The sequence below is a fragment of the Athene noctua genome, chromosome 5 (assembly GCF_965140245.1).
Source record: "Athene noctua chromosome 5, bAthNoc1.hap1.1, whole genome shotgun sequence".
NCBI lineage: Eukaryota > Metazoa > Chordata > Aves > Strigiformes > Strigidae > Athene > Athene noctua.
In genome coordinates, this window is record NC_134041.1 from 50,942,233 (window position 1) to 50,964,642 (window position 22,410).

A 22,410-nucleotide genomic window follows, 5' to 3' on the forward strand; every position below is an offset into this window, starting at 1 on the left:
TTGTAAGTAAGCAAATGAGAAATGTCTATCAATTCACATCAAGTCAGAGACAGACACACAAAATAAAGGTATCAGTAGAGCCCAGAAAACTCTCTGGGAGGGAAGAATGGACTTTGGAGATTTTCTTATGATAATGACTTATACCCAACACCACCACGATATTGAGATGTTCCTATTCAGAACTTGGCCTCTCACATATTATGTATGGATACTACCAGATGAGGCACCAAACTCTGGTATTCTTAATGGTAAACATGCTGAACTCCACATTGCATATGAATACAAGAAATATTATCATATTTTCTTGAAATTTGGAAACATTATTCCAGCAATAGCCTACAGCTGAGGGATCACAATCACAAAATAATGAACACAAGGAGTCTACTAACAATTTACCTTGCAGCTCACTTCGCAAGATTAGCTCAATTATTGATCAACTAACACTAATTTTTATCAGCTTGGCTTCCTAGAGTGCTGCTTTGTGACTTCACACAAACTGCCCTTAAACCACATTTCTGTTTTTCCTACTTCTCCAACCAGTCCGCCATTTCTTGATAGAAAAGATGTACATCTTGCATCAGTCCTAATTGGTATCATTCAGCTTTATCATTCCAAAAAAGATTCTATATTACGTGAATACAAAACAGTTGAAATACTGCTATCTACAACAAAGATGTTCTTGAAACTGCTGTGTCCCCACACAAGATTTTTATTTTGCCACACTAACATTTCCAGCAGAAACCTGTTTTGTCAGGGGAAAAAAATGCAAATATATTCAAAAGCATAGTAATGCAACCTGCCGAACCAGAGACATCTTAAATATTGTTACTATACCACATACGTACCAGCAGTTGGCAACTTCATGCCCAAGCTGAAACCATAGTTTCACGCCAGAACTGGAGGGATGTAACCCCAGCAGCACATTCAGAACGAAGTAAACACCCATCAGTCACATCAGTGAGCGGCACCTGCGAGGGAATGCAGTGCTGGCAAGTCTTACATCTCATTATGAAGCATGGAATTAAGAGCAAAGACATGGCCTGGTAGCCCATACTGTTTCTATCAGAGTGAGAAAAATACCACAAGAACTCCAGAAATGAATGTGACAGTTTAGGAATCAAAAAACAGGCTTAAGGCAGAAAGAAAAGATGGAAAACACACTTGGTTCTGGGCCCTTGCGCTATAACTATGGGATTGATTTATTTTATTTTTCAGAGTTAATTACTGCTTTTTTTAAATAGCACTGTAATATCCAAAAGGAAACATCCTTTCTTTTTAGAATTACTGCTTTTTTGCTCATTATGGTGTAGTAGCTCTACACGAGTAGACATACAGGGCATTTTCCTGTTGACTCATCCTCTAAAATATAAATTATGTGATGTTTAATAGTCTGTCTTGTGACTTTGTATTGGCAAATAACAAATGACTAGACAAAAATATTTCTGTCGGTCTACAATACAAATGCTTTGATAGTTACTTCATAGTTGCAACACTCACAGTATGTTTGCCTATTAGAAATAGGGTAATGTAATTTTCCTTTTAGTTTCTAACTCCTCTGACATACTGACAAGAGTTTTATAATTCCCACTATAATGTAAATCTGTCTTTGATAGTGAACACTAGGACATAATAGGTTCTGGAGTTCAGAGAGTTTGGGGAGGTATTTTGTTTGCTTGGGTTTGGGTTGGGGTTTTTTTAGCAGGGAGAGGGGTCACAAACGCACATACTCAGCTTTTGCATTACTAAATAAGTAGCTTATTGTTACTCATAGGATGTGATCAAGAGATCCATAAAGGACCACAGAATCAAAATTAAAAGGTAATTTTTAATAAAGTTTTCCCAGTTTGACTTGTGACCCTGCCTCTGTTTCTCCTTCTCTGGATTCTCAAAATTTCTATGCAACAATTGCAAATTAGATATCATCCTTCTGTGCAATTCGTTAAAACACTGCCTGCAGCAAATAATAATTACTTTGAAATGCTTTTCACCCTGCACTCCTTTACTTCTACATGAGGACTAACAGTGGGTTTTCCAAGTCTAGATTTCTGTTCCGCGATGTTTTCAAAGGATCCTTCATGTTTTTTGTTGTGTCTCACTGTTTATGTAACCAGGCAGGTATTTCCATCAAGCTACAGTAGTCAGAGCATCCGTGGATCTCTCTCATTTTATACTTAAAACACTGAAGCCAGAAAATACACCTGCATATATTGGTTGTGATAATAGTACTACAAGAAGGGGAGTATCAATTCTGCAAACTCAAACTCCTAGTGCTGGGTCAGGATTTGGTTTGTTGCATTAACTCTTGCTTGGCATATTTCTAACTTTTTTTTTTTTTCTGTGAACAATATAACTAGAAGAATATATCAAATTTATGTTTGGACTAAAACTGAGACTAGAAGGCCTATGAAGAGGAGAACAAGAGGATGACTCCAGCCACATCCCCTGCAGCCCTGTTAGCATTTGTCACAGTTTTCTCAGGTACAGAGATATGCCAGCACTGCCTCAGTCTTGTCACTAAGACAGCCTTGTCACCAAAGATGACAGGTTGAGAGTGATCTCCATCCCCATCTAAGACTCATGCACTCTTCAGTCTACATCATGCTCAGATTGTCACCATGGGATTTAGTAAGAGTTACTTCAATTGTAGTCAAAGCTAAATTTTTTCTGATACAGGACAATTTTCTGCTATAGAACCTGACTTTTCACTGTTCACAAAAAAGTGAGGTTTACATTTACTACTAAACTTAGCGAACAACTGAATTCATGATGCATGGAGTTGCACAAAATACATCAACTGAGCATCAGTATGCTCTATCTGCACTTGTGTATTTGTGTCCATTAAGACTGCTTCCCAGCTAGGCTAGGAGTGCATCAAAAATAAATTAGTCTATATAAGGTAGAAATGTAAAATAATTGGTTTTACATAACCATCAGTGTATTTTCTCTTACAACATTTTCTCTCTCTAGATACATTGAGATTCCCCAGTATTACTAGATTTGGAGATATCAGATAAGCAATACTATTTCACAGATGAAAAACATAGAAGTAAAAAGAGATCAAGTGATGTGACAAAAATTGAATGAAAATTCACGGCAAAATTTAAAAGAAGAGAGCCCCTGTTTTACAATCATTTGTCTCAGATAAAAGTCTTTCTTTCCAAAGATTTTCCTCTTTCAGAAGACTCTTGTTTAACAATATATATTATATTACCTGACTGTTATGTATTTGCTACAGCTTGCATAAAATTTCCTATTTTCACAAACATCTTTATGATTAAGGATTAATGACCTTTAAGTAAAAAACCTAGTAGCTAAAAAGCTGTATTTTTAATTGAATACAATACCTAAAACGTAGCATCTTCCATGATCAGATGATGACAAAAGAAATCTGTCAATAAATACTGTCAATCAATAAAAAGTTGCCCAACTTAAACAGTTGGAAATTTATCCATTATGAATAACATAACTTTAGATAAATAAGGTGATAGAGGAAACTTCTCATTACAACATTACATTTTATTTGTAATAAATGAATTTTGGGGTTTGTATGATTTACAAGATATAATTCAAATGTTTTAAATGTTAATGAGGAACCCATATTTGATGCTAAAAAAATATCTTCAGAGTGAGGAACTGAAGATATTCTGGTGCTATAAGGACCATTTGTGTGTCTCCTTTCAGTCTGATACCAGACTCATACCAATCTCACCAATCCATGCCATTAAAATTGTAAGATATTAAAATTATTTTATAGAACTAAATGGATTTTGTGAAAAAAATACTTTTTCCTGACATGCATTTGACTATTTAGCAATAATTAAAATGTTACAATGTTACAAACAAAGAACACATTAAGTGGACATCTCTGTCTTCTGGCTGTATCAGAATGAATATGACATTGGGGTTACTGAGTAACTGTGCTGGGTCTGGCTGAGCAGGAACTGGATTTCCCCTACAGCAGCCCTCACGGTGCTGTGTGATGCCGGGAGCTGGCAGGGTGTTGGCAGCACCCTGGTGCTGTGGCTGCTGCTGAGCAGTGCTTACACAGCACCAAGGATCTTTCCGACATTTTCCCCCCACAGTGGGACGGGGTGGGCAAGATCTTGGGAGGGGACACAGCCAGGACAGCTGACCCGAACCGACCAAAGGGATATTCCAGACCATGTGACGTCTGCTCAGGATAAAGCTGGGAGAAAGGAGGAAGGGGGTGGGGTCACCCTTGGTCCTCCGAGGCAACCACTACGCGTATGGGACCCCTGCTCCTGAGAAGGCTCGACATCGCCTCTTCGTGGGAAGCAGAGAATAAATAGGTTTTCTTTCTTTTGCTTCCACGCGTGGACCTTTGCTTCGCTATGCTTGTATTGAAACTGCTTTTGTTTTACCCACAAGGGTTGGGTTGGGTTTTTTTCCCTATCTTATTTTCTTTTCCCTCTTTGCCCTGTTGAGGAAAATAAAGGGAAAGGAGGGGGAAGTGATAGATCAACTAGGTGGGTACCTGGATTTAGCCAAGGTCAAACCACCGCAGTAACGTGACCAAAATTATCACAATGGCAGAAGACCAAGCACCAAAGGGAAGCAACATGCAGGAACAACCAGGCTATTCCACCACAAAGGAAGACTACCCACAGCAGATGCTGAAGAAGCCCCAGGATGGTTAAGGAATCTGGTCATAACCCAGGAATATGGTGCAAGCCCAGACAAAAATATCTTCAGTGGGTAACCATGGCATTCATGATCAGTGAAAAAAATGACACGGCTAAGCAACTGTGTCTATTAAACTCTGCAAAATACAGTCAAATTTACTTTCTTAACACTCATTTTCTTGGTAGAAATTGGCTCTCTCCATGCTCCAGAATGAGTATTAAAAAAACATTAATTTCACAAAAAGCTATTCTGATTTTAGGTGATAAATAATTATTATATGGGCAAATATTTTCTTCCTCCCTTTTTGATCTGTCTGCGCCTGACATGTTTATATCTTCCCCCTCCCCCCCCCCCCCCCCCCCTTCCCGTATTTGTAAAGCTCTTTATTTTCTGAGTATCTCCAACCATTTAAAACTGTTATTTGCAATAGATATGTATCTGGAAGCGCAGTACTGAATATCTTGCAGGCAAGCACACTTAACATCGATTAAACTGCCAGCTATATTAGTTGCATCTAGAAGTGACAAAGCCAACTATCCTGCTTCATGCAAACACTAGCATCATCATAATCAGAAAGACAATCTCTTAGTCTGACACTAAAACCAAAAGTGTAACTCAAAATTCAATGAGCACCAAGAGAGATTAATTGTTTTCAGTCTACTTTAGAGTATGTGCACAAAGTACAGTCTTGCTCCAGAACAAAAAGCATTCTCCATGACTATTCCCATCCTTCCTCACCTACTGAAATATGCTCAATCACTTCAAAGAATAATTCAGCATTATGAGTTTTTTGTAAACAATTACAACAAGCCAACACAATAAGAAATTTTACATGAAAAATTGCTTCAATTTCCCCAGGACTCCTAGATATATTACTAGACAAGGAAAAATAATGATTGGAGCATTTGTATTTTTGTTCTGTGAGAATATTTAAGGTGAATTTAAAAAAAAAAGAAATTGTTTGTTATCATTATCAACTAGATCTAGAGAATTTACTAAATCCATGTGGGATTCGAAATAAAAGAAAAAGTGACAAGAAAATTTCAGATGCTTGAAAGGAGCTTGCACTGATTTTCCTTTCTCCATATTTCTCCAAATACAAAAACTAGATAAAACTTAACAGTTTTAATCATGCCATGACTACTTACACAACAAACAGCTCTAAGAAACAGGTTCTAAAATCGCCCTTTCCCTGAGTAACATCACAGTATTTCTCTAAACACGTCTAGATGGCATTTGAGATGAATTAATGTGGTTGTCTGATGTCACCAAGATTATGAATCTATTTTCTATTCAAAGCACATGTATGAAGTTAGGGGAACACTCCTTAGTTGCAAGATCTTCAAGAAAAAAAAGTGGATTCTATCAGTCTGAAATATTATTAATTTAGAATAACTAGTATTTTTCCTTTTTTACACAACAGTCAAAAAACCCCACATAATTCTAAATTTAATTTACGAAGTTTCTAACTTTAAAGTTGTCATACATATACGTTGAAAATAAAATTGTTTAACAATTTCTTTAAGCATATTTCCAATCCTTCACAGTGCCTAGAAAGAATATCTGTTTCTTCATGTGTGTGCCTGTGTGCGTGCATATGCACATTTCAAAAGTATAGACAAAGTGGCTAGTAATTTAAAGAATGTAAATTGAATGTTTAAAGAAGCACATCAGTATATCAAAATGTAAAGTCTCTGTATTTTATACCCTTTCATCACTTAAGTATTGCTAAAGAACATCTAACTATCATATTTTTATACCAGCTGTTTAACAACACTGGGTTTTTCCTATAGTCTTATTTGTTTTGCATGCCTTTCTTGCCCTTTCATTCCCTCAAGTTAATGTGTTATTACTTCAATTGCACAGCACAACATACAGTTGCAGAATGTCATACTGAAATCTACTGCAAGTAGGTTTTATGCAATCTTATCTGAGAATGGCACTGACATACAGGTGGTAACTTCACAATATAGCAACGTTTTAAAAAAATACACATAATCTAAGTGATACCTGGTTGAGTAAGACTGATCTATACAGCTAAAAAAATAAAATTAAAACAAAAACCAAATTCAATGCTAACTTTTTATAAATACTTCAGCATTATTTTTCTTTTTCTAGAAACATGTCTATGAGTATTATCAAAATGTAACAGCAAGTTTCTGTAAAATAGTCACTGTTGAAGTATTGGTGTGGCATGCTCTTCTTCTGGGTCAGCGGTGAAAAGTATGTGTAATCTTGCTTAGTGATATTTCATCCTGATTTCCCAAGGAAATACTGCTTATGCAACACGTATGTTGTTTATTTGCTGGTTCCCTCCAAAGAGCTTCTGAACCCATTAAAGAGTTTCAGCCACAGGGAACAAAGTAGCAGCAGTCTGGGAGGTAATTATGCTCCTATAAACTTAATGAAAAAGCACATTTAGTTATGGAACAGGGAGAGACTTCATACACCCATTTCAGAAAATGCCAAGTACAAGATCAATCCCATTAAGCACCAGGAAGTCCACAGTGGAGATGAACTCAAGACAAAATTGCCCCCAGTTACAGGTGACATGGGACACAGCACAAGACAGGGGCTATCCAGGCAACTGTGATGCAGTGGTTGCTGTGGAGGGCAAGAAAATTAGTAGTGTGAATAGCTCAGATACATACTGGTTTGTGCCAGCTGACATCAGTATGATGGTATAAATTTCCTAGTCTAGACCTTGACTTTGGGTCCAGCACAGCTGGAGCACCTGGCCCAACAACCTCAGTCCTCATCCCCAAAAGCATCACTTGGACTATGGCTGGCCAAATATTCTCAAGCATAAAAAGACTGGCCACAACCATTACTACTTTGCCACACACCGTTCAAAGACTGCAATGTCTTTGGAGCAGGGTCCATACCATATACTGCCATGATAAGGTGTCTGCTAGTAACTTGGACTAGCCTATGATTGTTTGGGTAATAGCAATGGTGAACTCCACTGCCCATAAATTAAATAAATAACAATAATTTTAAAGAAAAAAAAAATCAAACTGTAACTCACAGATTTTTCTAGTTAATATATTGTTCCAATTTATGGAATAACTATACCATCAAATTATACAGACTTGATTTTTCAGTTGTTCAGATCCTCCAAATTACTATTTTAACTAAATGAGAACTATCTCACCATTTCATGGATTTTAAATCCCACTTTTTCTTTTATGGTACCTAGAGCATAAGAAAAACTTATTTAAATGTCTACAATTACCAATGCTGTCCTGCTCAGATCAGTGTATCTCCCAGGAAGAGAGGACACTGACTACAGACAGGCAAGGCACTGGAAGTGAACCCGTTAAAAGCTGTCAAGTCTTTGCCCCAAGCTTCAGATACAAACGGAATTTACAGCATCCTGACTGTGATGCCATCTCCACAGGGTGTATCAAGAGAAATCCGTTCAAAGTGCTCACTCTCATCTGTAGAATTTATGGTCCATAGATCTCTTCCAGTTAAATTCCACAAAGTTCTTCATATTTTAACAGTTTCTTTACCACACTTGCTTCAAAAAAGTTTATTTATTTTCTTACCTACACTCCTGATTTTATTTCACATCAAAGCCTACATAACTGAGCCCCACATAAAACCTAAGTTCACAGAAAGTTTTTATTCTTGAACGGTATCTAAGTTTGTGCTACAAAGTAAGCCCAGCGGCACAGAGGTGCATCATGATCCAGATGCCGTAACACATTTGTGAGTCAGCCTTTCCAAATCAGCACAAGGCAGCAATTCTTAGTTTCAGAAAACTCAAACTAAGTGGAAAGTGTGCCATCTCTACAGATCACTCATGAGTCATTGTTTACACACATACAAAATACAGAAAAAGCACCTTTTGTGAGATGGTGTTTTTCAAAGCATTTATACAAACTGTCCAGTAAAAATACTAATACTTCATAAATATATTTTGACCACTATTACTTAAGTAGTTTTTATTAGAGACATTATTAAATGCTTAATTTTTAATATTAGTTATTAGTAAATATAGGATTAACTTTCTATTACTAAAAGGGAAGTAACTGTATCACCAAATGTATTTTTTCCTGGCTGGCTGGTTGTATCCCCTGAAAATCTAATATCAGATTTCCTTTTACAGCAGTAACACAATATAAGACAATCTGAAATAGAAACCTTGTCATACTCATGCTATGGTTTCTGAGAAGTCTGCAGATTCAAAAAAAACAGGGCTAACTATATTTTGAAAAAGTTGCATTTCATACATAATATAAGAGTTCTACAACAGTCTAAGCTTTAGAGAAATCAATTCTGTCTTTCTCTTAGAATGGACAGTTAAGGGGCAAACAAATAATGTTTCTCAGTTTGCTTGATTAAAATTGCATAAAATAAGGAGTCCTATTCGAGACAACTGCTCAGTGAGGTCTCTCACTTGTGCAACATGCTGTTGAGAAATCACCAGAACTTGGGAGGACTGACACTTCTGTAATCTAATTCCTGTTGTGACATGCATTGGATAACACACTAATAAGAGGAAAGTTGTCACTAGCTTATTGGAGTAGGGTTTCAAACTGTTCTCTACTCAAAAAGAGATTTTGAGTACTTCAGGATAGGAAAGCATCAGAATATACAAGTCACTCAGTCTGATCTAAAATTTTATTTCTCCTCTAAAATTATCAAGATTGACACTGAATGATTTCATTTTCCACAGAAGCTAACACTCTCCTGGCTCATGATCTCGTGGTAACCACAAAAGAATTACACACATACACGAGTCTCTATGGCATTCACATTCCTTTTTTGTTCTGAACAGGACCACAAGGAGTGCAAAGCCAAATTAAATGAGTAATCCTTAACTCCAGCACACCCGTGTTTCTAAGCACCTGATCTTGCAAAGTTAACATCATCTTAAAGGAAGATGGATTTTCCTGCTACTGTACTTCACAAGATTCTCTACCTCCCCTTCCAGGCAAGGAATAAAAGTTCCTGTTGGTCCGTTTTGATGAGCCATGAACATCAACAGCAGTTGCTGTCACAGTTCTCCATTTTAAGCACCTGAAGTACCACTCTGAATTAGCTTGTGTGGAAAAGACAAAACTGGAGAAACCTTTGTCCATGGGTTAGGAGCACTCATTCAGATGTAGTTCCTTCACACCCACCTCCCAGTAGACTATTCCAGCTGTTCTTACACCCCCAGATGAAACTGGGACTTTGCACATATTGGTAACAAGTGTATGGGGTTAGAGAACAAGAAACAGAGAATCCGAGTCTGATAAGAATGTCATCACCTGGATTCTAGTCTCTGCTCCAAGGACCACTTATGGATTTTGTATTAACTCATGGCCAAATAGCATTATATACAGAGGAGATGATGCGCCTTCATTTTATCTGTAATGTTGTGAAAAATCAATACAATAAAATTAAGAAGGTTTATATGGTGATGATACTTGAGGCTACACACCTAAGGCGTTTTTTTGTTTTCTCACTGTTCTCAATACTATTTACAAGTCTTTTCAGGCTGAAGTATTTTTCTTTAATTAGACAACTGTTCTGCCAATTATCAGGCCTAGCATAAAGGACACAGCCAGCATAATGATGAACCAATAACCAAATTGTATTTGATACAAAAGGGTCAGTACATGGGTGAGTGCTGGGGGGACAAACAAGTCAGTCAGATTATACATAATCAACATCAATCCCACTGACCCCAACAACAACACTGCACAACCAACAATGGGTGGAATAAATGGTGACATGCAGTCTCCCATAGAAGGGATGGGAGACAACCGAGTCAACAAACCAAATACATGAGACCAAGGAAGCCACATACTGAATCTCTACACAGCCCACGTTTACAAAAGCCAGACCTGACTGGAGCCCAGTCCCAGGGAGGCAGGAGGTCCTTCCCCAAGAGGGAACTCTGCACAGGGCATCCACCTCACACACAGACACTGCCCCTGCCTGCAATGGTCCCAGCTTTTATCCCCAAGTGGGACACCTGACCTTGGGTTACTTAATGCAGACACCTGGGGTCATTTACCCAATGGCTCTGTCTGCAAGGCCAGCCGCACCCTGGAGGGAAGCCTAAAGGCAAACTCACCCCCCTTTGGGAAGGGCTGTGGGAATCACCCATGTCAACCTTAATTTGAGGCTCGGGGTTGAAACCCCAGCATTTCAATAACTAAAAAACTTTTTAAAGTACATGCTCATTATCAATCCATAATGTAAATTAAACCTTAAAAAACCACAGAGGAAATGTTTTCCTCTATTTCTAAACACTAATGCTTTACTTGCAGCACATTAGAATTTACTATTTTCCCTTCTTGCAATAAATCTGTAATCCTATCCCCTATTCCAAATTGATTTGTCTAAAATATTTGTAAACTTTTATAAACCTCATATTGTTGCTACACCTAAGATTAAATCAGTAACACACAACTACTCTTCATCCCATACCATTTCATATTGTCAACATTAAAGTATTTGTTACAACTACATGCAGAGAAATTGCAGTATTCCTTTACATAACTGTTCAGCTAGCTTTATCCTAACCCTTCAAGGTGCTTACAGGATTGCTCCAGACCTTGAAACACATTGTTTATTTTTAAATTGCAGTTAAAATATTCAAATATCTCAGCATTATATACTTACCCACCTCATTACACAACCATGAACAGCATGTACATCACACACATACATAGCAAAATATTAGCTAAAGTTGATTTTAATATGTAATTTTTTTGCATATGGAAGCATTCATGCAACACAGACTACATTTATTAATGTAGCAACTACTTTATATCAACAGCTCTACATAATGAAGGTATTCTTACCAAGCAATATAAAAATAAATTAGCTTAAGCTGCAGGTGATACTGTAAGTTAGGCATAATATAATTATTTATTTTAGATGCACTGGCAAAGTTGCCTATAGATACAAAAAAAATAGCCTTTTAGACTTGCTTACATGATTATTCTCAAATGAGTAATCCATATATAGAGAAAGCAGTGTTATTATAGTATAGCTGTTACTGCTTATTTATTCCATTGAAGTTTCCAAATGTTTTCTTTCTAACTCATTAGTTGCTCCTGAGCTTCTCTTCCTCTTTCCAAATATTAGCTAGAAATGCACGGTCATTGAGCTTTATCAATGTCATTGTCTGCTCCAGTGATAAATGATGTCCAATTTCTTCAGAACAGAATTAAAATACAGAATAGAATTGAAATTAGAATGGAATTAAAATGGAACTATTGGAGACCAAGGAGTTAATCCAAACTGCATGTCAGGTATATTAGTGTTACCATTACATATACCAGTCTTCACTGCAACAGCGTACATAGCGTAGTACAAGTCTTTGACTGGATGTTTATTTTAGTTCCAAACTGATCGCAGTGCTTTCCTGTATTTTCCATGTCCATCCCTATTCACTCATTTTTATGCTGTTTCTTAACTTGATAACTGCCTAGAAACTCTACTGTGCAATACAGTTCAGAACATCTCACATTTCAAGTTCATTATCTGATGTTTGTTTCTATATTTAAAATACAAAAACTTTTTAACTGAAGGTGGAACGAGGCTGATCAGTTACTCACAGTCTCTCCAGAGATCTCAGTCCAAAGAAAGAGCCATTCTTCAACCCTAAGATCTTGTTGTTACTCAGAATCCTACAAGAAGTCAGGAAAGAATCTAGTTAATAGAACACCATAATTCCACTGATTAAAAACATGTAATTATAGTAAATGACTGCACTGTAAAATACTAATCACAAAATTCTCTGCTTCATTTGCATTTTCCCATCATAGCAGTAAATAAAGATTACCATTTCCTGAAGTGCATAGTTTTTTCTTTATTAAATAAAAGCACATTCAAGAAATATGTCAACAAAAGAATTTTGGCTCCAACTTGAAAATTGTAACACTGATAAATGCCCACGCTTCACAAGCAGATCCTAAATTACCACTGGCAAAGGTTCTTGCTGGGCTTCCCAGTCAGCAAAAAGACTGATGAAGCAAGGCATGTGTAAAGACTGTTCCAGTAGATTAGAGGACAATACTGCTATAGCAGGGATGTACAAAGAACGGTACTATCAATGGCTGATATATACAGAGAAAATATTTCATATTCCACAGGAGGGAAACAAAAACCCACACCTTTACCACAGAAACAGACTAGTCCAAAATTGGTTTCTTGTTGCAACCTCTGCATCATAGAAATTCAGTAATTAAGCTATGCCTGGCACCACCACCATCAAGTACACATGCAAACTATTCAAAAAGTTGTCTATTCTTCCTCTTCAAGTTAAACTACTGTCAATGTCACATGTAGATCTTCCTAGTTTAGCAATTTTTCATCGCTGTATTTTCCCAGCTATTTCAAAAGCAATATATATGAACATCCACTCATTTTGAAGCTGCTACCACTTAAAAACTTTGCAATATACTAAAGAAACACAACTTGTTTGAGAAGCTCAAGAAATTGTTTTTTTAAACAGATCTAATGATTATGCAATGAGCACAAGAACATTTGTCTCTGAAAAAATCTAATTCCAACTGCTTGAGAAATGAGTCTTTTAATGTAACATTTACAATAAATTATACTTCTCTAGTGCACAAAATTCCATGTCAAAATAAGAGACATAGCTTGCAGTAAAGATAGAAATAAAACAAATACAAATATTCAAAAGAATGCTCTTAACTAGCAAACTTGAGAGTTTGTGAATTGACTTTTTACTTTTGTAGTTTTAAAACAATCTGTTACACAGGACTATCTTAACTTGTCTCACTCTTAGCATTTCCCATTGTACGTGAATGATGGGAAGTCTAGGTGCAAAAGACAACACGTAACCCTGACCCATAGTGAAACAGAAAATAATTATTGATGTAGAAAAGTTAAAATACTGTAATATTAGTAAGATTTGGATATTTTTGCAAGTTATTTCTAGAATTCATCATTAAACATGTGTAAAGACATTTTGATGTGATTTGATGGCGCACCGTAAGATAACATGGAGTACTGAGCAGCTCGGATCTGACCTCTACGTTATTACACTATGTTATTACTGAATACACTTGCAGCAACATTACTTCTCACCCAGCAAGTGGCAATTTGGAATCAATCATGAATCCAGGCATCTGAAAGCACACAGAAGCCTCTATTTATGACAAAAATTAAACATGCTACAATATATACACAGTCTATTGCCATCAGCTAAGAAACTCCGTATCTCACAAGACTGGATTCTACTTCTCAGATTAAAAATCACATGCATGACATTAAGTATTTCTCTAATTTACCAACTCTTCACTACCATCTTAGCAATACATTTCAGCAGTGACATGATGAAAGACCACACACTGTTCCAATTTGTCTCATTTGACAGATTTTCTGAACTTTTTAGGTGCCCATAATTTGACCAAACTGGAAAATGGTTTTAAAATTCTGACTAGCTAAACTAGAAAATGTAAATACATGAAATGTTTTATTATTTGATTCAGTTCTTTTATTCACCTTCTCTTCTGAGGCCGCACAGAACTTGTGTCAGTCAAGAAACAATAAAGTCCAAAATTAAAATTGGCTGGGCTTGGAAAGACTAACATCATAAATTCTACTTCATGTTGGGTCATTTGGTTATATGCTGTGTTGCTGAGAGACCATCTTTGAGATCTATTACAATGACAGTAGATATAAATATTATATTTGGACTGTTCTGCATAGCCTGATTTGCAGACACATGCACTTCAAAACTCTCATCTGGCTTAGATACAAGTAGTTCTGTCTTTGAAAAATTTTCATGGTGCCAATTTGTTTTTCCAGTCTTCTATTCATTATGCCCAGAAAAAGAGGGCAGTCTGAACTTTGCTGGCAACTCCATGAAAATGCAGCACAAGTCAGCAGCACACGGGTCTCCTACTCTCTACCTCTGGGTTTCCTTCTGTATGGCCCTAACTGTGTAGGCTGAAACCAGTATCATCAATTGCCATAAAACAAACTCCTAGAACTTAAAGAGAACTATCTAACTAGTAATAAATCACAAGATTAAGCAGAACATTTAGTTCATAAATGGAACATTCAGTAAACACAGCTCACATTCCACAGTACTGCTATCTCATTTAGTCATTTGCTTTTATTCTTTTAAAAGATAAATGAGTCTTGAAAAATTCAACAGACACCACAAAATTTAAAATAATTAAAAAAAAATCATAGAGCTTTACTAGGTAAATTTGAGTTTCTAAATGAAGCCTTTCAAATCTCTGTACCAGACTTTCACAAGGAGATCAGATTTCAAAAATCAAGTTTCTTTCAGGGCCTTCTCTTCTCTACAGTGCCAACTAAAATTCAGGTTTTATAAACAAAGTAACACGGGTATTGTAGTTAAAACATGGGGTTTTTTCTGTTCAGAATCACAGGTTTAGAGAATCCTAGCATTCCAATAAGATCTGTGGGGAAAAAAAAAAATTCTTCTCTAATAATTAATACAAGTTATCTACATTTCATTCCCCTGGCTGGTACACTACATGTGAAGAATCCACCTGTTTTTAATTAAAGCTTTAGTGATGTCGAAGAACTTGCCATGGACTGTTATCAAGTAGGACTTGGTTTGCTCTGACAACCAATTCTGTGAATTCAATGAACGACTTCACTGGGAAACCTAAATCGCATTATTTTTCATACAGTCATGAATCACTTGTTAAACTTTTGATAGAACTCATTATTTCCTTCTGAGGACATTTGCTGTCAGAATGAGGCTAGAAGAGAGGAAAGTTTTGGCTAAACATTCAATATTCTAACTCAGAAATTAGACTTTTCAAGTAATCAATGCCTGGTCAAATTGTAGCTCTTACTCTTCATGCTGAAATTACACAGAATAATTTTGTGCATTCCTTCTTCAGAAAAGTAACAGAATGGACATGAAATGTATGAAGTATGGCTGAAATAGTTAGCTATCTCTTTTCCCTTGAATACAGTCACCTGCTTCCAGGGAGATGTTTGTAATTAGAGACCTGCAGAAATTTTACAGAAAAACAGAGATCAAGAGCATTCTTTTCTTGTACTTAACAGATGCAAAGGTTTGGTGGATAAATACATGGAAAAAGGTGCTATTCATGTATTTGGTTTTGGATAGCTTATAATTATAACTTTCAGATGTAACAGAAACTGAGTCACTGATTTTAATAAAAGATTAAATAATTTTTAATACAGATTTTTTTTAAAAATCACCACCATGCACCCACCATGATTAAGTATTTCTCACATTTTAATTATTCACAGCATTTTCACTTATCTATTGGGTATTTTCTGATGTGCTAGTGAATCACAGAAATAAATATTTTCACACATTGCAGCTAGGCAGCTGGTTTAAATGATTACCAGTTTCTAGTCATGTGCTAAGAATCTCACATTTTCAATATTTTATTCTGAGGAGAGGAACACATTTTATGTCAGTGAAACTATTTTCTAAAACCAAAATCCACTTAGAGCTTTACTTTTCTTTTTTTTTTAAAAAAAAAAAAAAAGGATCCTGAAGAATCCTTCTGACAAGTATTTCTTTTAAAGTTCAGTTTGCAAACTGTCTTTGCACTATATATAATGATCCAAACCCGAAGTAACTGGGAGTTTTGTGATGGAGATGTATTTCCCTGCAACACAGGCTGCGTGCTATTTCACTCATTTAGCACTGGAAACAAACCAACCAACCTCACATGTACACAAAATCATGACAAGGAGCATACTAACAACCGAGAAGCATTGGTGGTACACAAGCTACCGTTTCCACTCTCTCCTGGACCTCTTTCTTTAGCAGTACAGCCATACCTAAAAGGACGAATTGTTCTAATTGTTTACTACCCTTCCCCCTGATTTTCTAGTTCTTCCATTTGAATTAAACAAATCACAAATCACAGCCTGCCTAAATTGATGCTAAGATTTTTGTTTCTGTAAAACCATTAAAAGTACAAAAAGATGTAATCCTGTGCAACAAAGTCTCATTCAACTACAAAACATGCCCAGTATAAAACAATCTACTGTATTATTTAAAAAGTATCAAATAAAAAGCTCTCAATCATAATGCAAACAAACCAACTTCCTACAACCCCGCAAGCAGAGAGAAAGAATATTTTTACCATGCCTTCAAAGTCAATGGACTTGGGTTCACTTGACATTAGAGAGGAAACAAATTCCACAGCTGAGGCTTCTCCAGTGAGATGGTACTGCATCCCACCCAGTAAAACCTAAAGACTGTGAGTTTAAACAGCAGTGCGTCCACAGAGAAAGTATATCTCAGATAACCAAATCCAAGAAAGACATGACATTTAGATGAAGATTGCTATTCCCAAATGCATAGTGAACATAGAAGGAAGCATGACCCATTACTGAAAATATGTATTTCCTCTGACAATATTCACAAGGGAAAATAAACAAAATCATAAGCAAAGAAAATCCCACTCAAACTTCACAAAAACAGTAAAATGTCAACTTCCACCTGATCTTCCACTGGTCAGACCAGGACCTGGTTCAGACCAGGCCTGACCCAGTCCTGTGTCTCACTGATGGAGAAGATGAGCAACAAATGTCTAGAAAATTAATCCCTCTGAAATCCTTTCTTTAAGGCCCACACACTGAGACCAGCTGAAAGTACATTAAGTACTACAGGAGACACCAAACAGAAGACCAACCATACCTGCCCCTGCTCTGCAATTCCTCTTAATTCCTGTTTGTTTTCCACTTCTCAGGTAAAAAGGTGTGTTAGATGGATATCCAAGATAATATGACAAAAGATAGAAAGCTCAGTCCATTAAGATTGTACATCTGAGACCTGTGTGTTGGGGTTGTGTTAAGAAATTGTGTTTCAACTTCTGCAGTTTCTCTGACATACTAATTTCAGTTCAAGAAGAGGGGAATATGTTTTATTATATATTTTATTTTAAAATAAACATTTAAGTACTAATAGTAGTTAATCATTTTACATGGAAGCCTATGTATATAGAGACGTATAAAGCTATAAAATACAGGTTGTACTTTTGTTTTTTACCTCCTAACTGAAGACCACAGCTGAGCTATTACCTAGAGCTTCAACAGATAATATCAGAACCATACAGATAAACTGGGAAGAAGTCATAGAAAAATAAAAATTGATTGACAAGTGAAGAGAGCAAAATGACTGAAAACAGTATTGACAGCTCACTAGATGAATAGAGTAAGGCAGACACCTACATAGTTTGATAACCAGCTTGATATGAGAAATACTTATCGATTCATTTGTATATAGTATTTCATAGCACCTGATATCCTGAGAACATCAAAACTTAAAAAAGCATAAAGATAAGTTATCAGAATATTAAAGATGTATATAATGGTCTCAAGTGACACCTCTCTTCCCTAAGGAGATTGGGGGCCATTGTATTGTCTTTTCAAACTAAACAAAGTGTTTTGTCAACATTCTTAAAAGGAATCATACAAAAATCCTGAAGAAAGTAATAAAACCTAGTCACTTAGTAGCTCTAATTCCAGCTGGTTTTACCATTATCTTCAGTATATATCAGCTTTCGTTAAACCCATTCACTTGCAGCATAACCAATCCCAAGCATTAGTGATAACAGAAAAATACTCCAAAATTACCCTCTGCTGTAGACAGTGTGTTACATGTACTGAAAAACCTAAATAGCTATAGAAACAGTAACAGTGTATTAATTATCCTTCTAATTAGAACAGTACCAACAGAACAGATACTTAACAGATCTTGGCACTATTTGATGATATCAAAAGAAACAATGAAACTATAAGCACTTAGAAATTTCCTTGTAGGTAATAATTTATTTAAATGAAAGTCCATCCAAAAGTGCAAAAACCCACTAATAGTCTATCATACATTTAATGGAATATAGGAGAAAATGTAGCTGACCACTCATGTTATGGAAACACAATACTGCTTTTGTGGAAAATCACTGTTCAGTAGCCTCACTCTTAGTAATTCAAAGTATAAGGCAAAACACATTTTTGCTGCTTCAGTGTTCATACTGGTGGCTTTTCATTAATAGTCCTCTTGGGTGATATAAGAGACTGCTAGGTCACATTCAAAATAACAAAGCCAGAGAGTTCTTGCATAAATCATCACACCAACCGATTTAATTAACTAAAATCATATTCAAGAGCATTTTTGTGTAAGCAACATTACAATTCAAACAGTAAAACAAAATATTATCATCACTAACAGAACACACAACTCAGGTTTAGACTGGATATTAGGAAGCATTTCTTTCCAGAAGGGGTTGTTAGGTGTCGGAATGGGCTGCCCGTGGAAGTGGTGGAGTCCCCATCCCTGAAGGTGTTCAAGAGTAGGGTTGACATAGCGCTGAGGGATATGGTGTAGTTGAGAACAGTCAGTTTTAGGTTAATGGTTGGACTGGATGATCTTCAAGGTCTTTTCCAACCTAGATGATTCTGTGATTCATTTTTTCCCTAATATTGGTTCAGTGGTATTAACGTATTAACAAAAGGAAGCACCAAGGTCACTCTCAAATAGAAATCTTCATATGATTTCTTAACAGTGAGGGAGCTAAATTGATCCCAGATTTTGAAACAAGCCCCCTCCACTACAGGGTGATACTCACTAAGTGGAAAGGACAAGAAGCAGCAGGAATCAAAGCATTACTAACAGGAATGTAAGTACTTCAGAAAAGAAATGGGGTTGCCTCTTTTATGGCTCTTGTCAAGCACCAGCAAATTTCTGAACTAGATGATCTGCTTAAGTATAACATTTTTTTTCCACAAAAAATTTTAAGATCAGTGAAGACCCATACAGGATTCTATGCTCAAAGTTTAATCAATTGTATTCAATAAAGTCAGAACCTGGAAAATTTGTGTTATTCATGGATGATTGTAGAAAAAGTCTTGACAATATAAACAGCATGTAGAATAAAATTATGCAGTGCTATTTCCTGAAATCACAGAATACTAAACTGCTGAGAATATAAAAATGTGATGAATCATTAATATTTTACTACAATATATACATGTATTTATATCATTAAACTGTCTAGATAAATCTTGCTTTTAGAAGTTTTGAACTTGAGTACAGATAGCTTTTCCAAATGTAATCTAAAAAATCTAACACATGATCTTTTGATAAGACAGCATTTTCATTACATCTTTTGAAAGACAGATAATTTTAAGTGAACTTTTGGACTATGCCACTATACCTACCACGTGCATGGTCTTTAGTTGAGAGACAGTTACGTGTGTTTAATTTTGTGATAGGTCCGACTCAGTCTAGTAGAATTATTTACATGAATTAAATTTATCATGTGCATTAGTTTTGGGAGATCAAAGATTCTATTGTCAACATTTTCTTTGGAGAAAGGGAGGAATTGTTCAAAGCTCTCTTGACAATGAGAAGGAAATCCTTACATCTGAACTCTCAGTAAAACACCATTTCTAAAAGCATATGTTGGCAACTGGTGACAGCATGGGTCTGCATGACTTCTTGTTCCTGATTTTGCCTTTGACCCACTGTACAGCCTCCATTCAAATATATGTTTAAAATACATTTTTAGTGGGAAAAAATAGACTGATACAGAATATGAAAAAAATAACAAGTTCTTCACTGAGTAAGTTGGTATAATATGAAAACTAATTTAATTAGGTGATTGTTTATAGGAGAATTAACTTTTGATTTTCTTGTCATTCAATCCAGTTGACACCATGGGAAAATGACATTCTTTTATTTCTCATTCAAACTTTCACACAATTCACTGATAGCTATGGTGCATACAACACCAGGACGAGCAGAGCTGTTGAGTGAACAATACACAAGAACAATGTGCAGATTTGAGCATTTCAGTGTGCTTGGCACCACTTAGGGAGACAAGAGCCGAGAAGCATCTTTATCCTGTAGGACAGGAATTCTTACACTCATTTCAGTGAGACTAAGGAGTTCATTTAGGTTCCCCATTTCACAATGGTTATTGCAAGAAATTTGCCATGGTGCTTCATGCCAAGGTCAACATAACAGCATGCCCTTCCCTTGTCTTGAGCTTACACTCTACTGCTCAGCCAAATAATCACCAGCAACCCAATCTGCCTTGCAGCTCTTGCAGGTGGGCCAAACTTGTTGTTTACATTACCTATGATACATTCAGCTGGCTTTATTCTAAAAATAAAAATCTGAATCCTTACTTAAGTTCAAAAATTTTACTAAGATTAATCTAATTTATTTCATCAAATTTTTTTAAGAAATAATTCACTTTTCCTAATTTGGATTTTACTACACCTTTCATTCTTCTAAATCGCTTTGGAAAAGGATTAACAATTCCTGAGTCACCATTCCTTGTTTATTACACTATTTATATTACCTTTTACTTCCTTCATAAGATCTTTTCAGCATTACTGTTATTCAGCCCACTTTTTTTAAACCCTGAAACACCTTTTCTGCTTTTCCCAGTTTTCCTAATTTTGTATGCATTTCTAAACCAGTAAAGTTTCCATATTATTTCTGAAAAACATGCTCAGAATTGTCTTCAAAATACTCATGTGTCTCAGTTACTACAACAGATCAGCAGTAACAATTGCTGAATATTAATCCAGAAGAATTTTTCGCTGTACTAATTGATTTTGATTTCCCTCCAAATTGGTTTGCCTTTATAATGGTTATATTTTAACTCACAGGTTCTGCTGGGATTGTAATTGTGTTTCACAAAAGAGGTATCTGCAGTAGTAATTTTTTTAAACGATGATGTATATCATATGATAATTCAGTAAAATACAAACCTCATTTTGGATCCTTGGGGTAATATATCTGAAAACTGAAAGCCTGAAAACAAGACTGGCCTGACAACATGAAATAATTCCTGGCTGAATTTGAAGCTAAACTCTTTTCTCATAAGGAGACATTTTAAAGAGTTAGGTTATTAACTCTATATATTGTTTACTCTATTTTGCCTCAGCCAGTAGGACTGCATGTCAGAATGCTCCTCCTAGTCCTCCATTTCGATTCAAAGACTGAGAGGAACAGAAATTTAACTGCTAACAGGGAGTGACAAAAAAGTTTTTCTGAAGTACTTCAGACAACTACTGATATATTCTCTGGCAGAATGATATCTTGAAATTTGAAACAGTTGGTGATTCTCCATATCTAATTCAGAAAGCAAATGACCCTCGCATAATGCATACAGGCCATCGTATCAGTTTACAGTTCTTCTGGTGGTGCTGCAAGGTTTGAAAATGGTTTTAAAAACTGAGCTTCAGGATAGCATCCCGTTGAGGTAGAAAACGCAGGACCATAGTTAATTTACAGTCTCTGAATTACCTAGATTTGCAGGAACCTCCAGAGGACATCCAGTCCCATCTCCTGGCCAGAGCAGATCCAGTTAGATCAGAGTGCTGCTCAGAGTGAAGAAATGGTGACACTTTTTTGTAACAGAGACATTAGCTGTTGTGGATTATTTTGGCCTTAAGCACTATTTATAAAGTGGACTACAAGAGTTTAAACAATTCCTGAAAAACTTCAATTCAGAAGTTAGATCCAGACAACACAGAGGTACTCTGCTCTATACCTACTGCAGAGACCAGACACACACACAGCAAAAACCAGGACTGTCACAACAAGTATCAGACTGAGGAACCCTAAACATGAAGGATGCTTACCTTAAACTTCACCTGAATCTCCTCAGACATGGGTCTCTAACTGGATCAAGAATATCTGTACTACAGGTTATACAGCAAAATCACCAGTGTGTACCCTACAGGTTGGATGTGTTTTATTTCTGTGACAGTGCCTTCCTTTTAAGTAACTTTCTCAGG

General features: G+C 36.1%; 1 protein-coding gene across 3 annotated transcripts in view; it reads right to left on the minus strand.

The window, feature by feature from the left end:
• LOC141961026 (adhesion G protein-coupled receptor A3-like) overlaps positions 1-22,410 on the minus strand; it is a 290,616-nt gene that overhangs the window by 234,468 nt on the left and 33,738 nt on the right. For all 3 annotated transcript variants that reach the window (XM_074907510.1, XM_074907509.1, XM_074907508.1), the window contains exon 2: positions 12,210-12,281. Coding sequence is in view for 2 of the 3 variants with exons in the window: in XM_074907509.1 (XP_074763610.1) it covers positions 12,210-12,281 (72 nt within the window). In the remaining variant the exon portion in view is untranslated. The remainder of the gene's footprint in view (positions 1-12,209; positions 12,282-22,410) is intronic.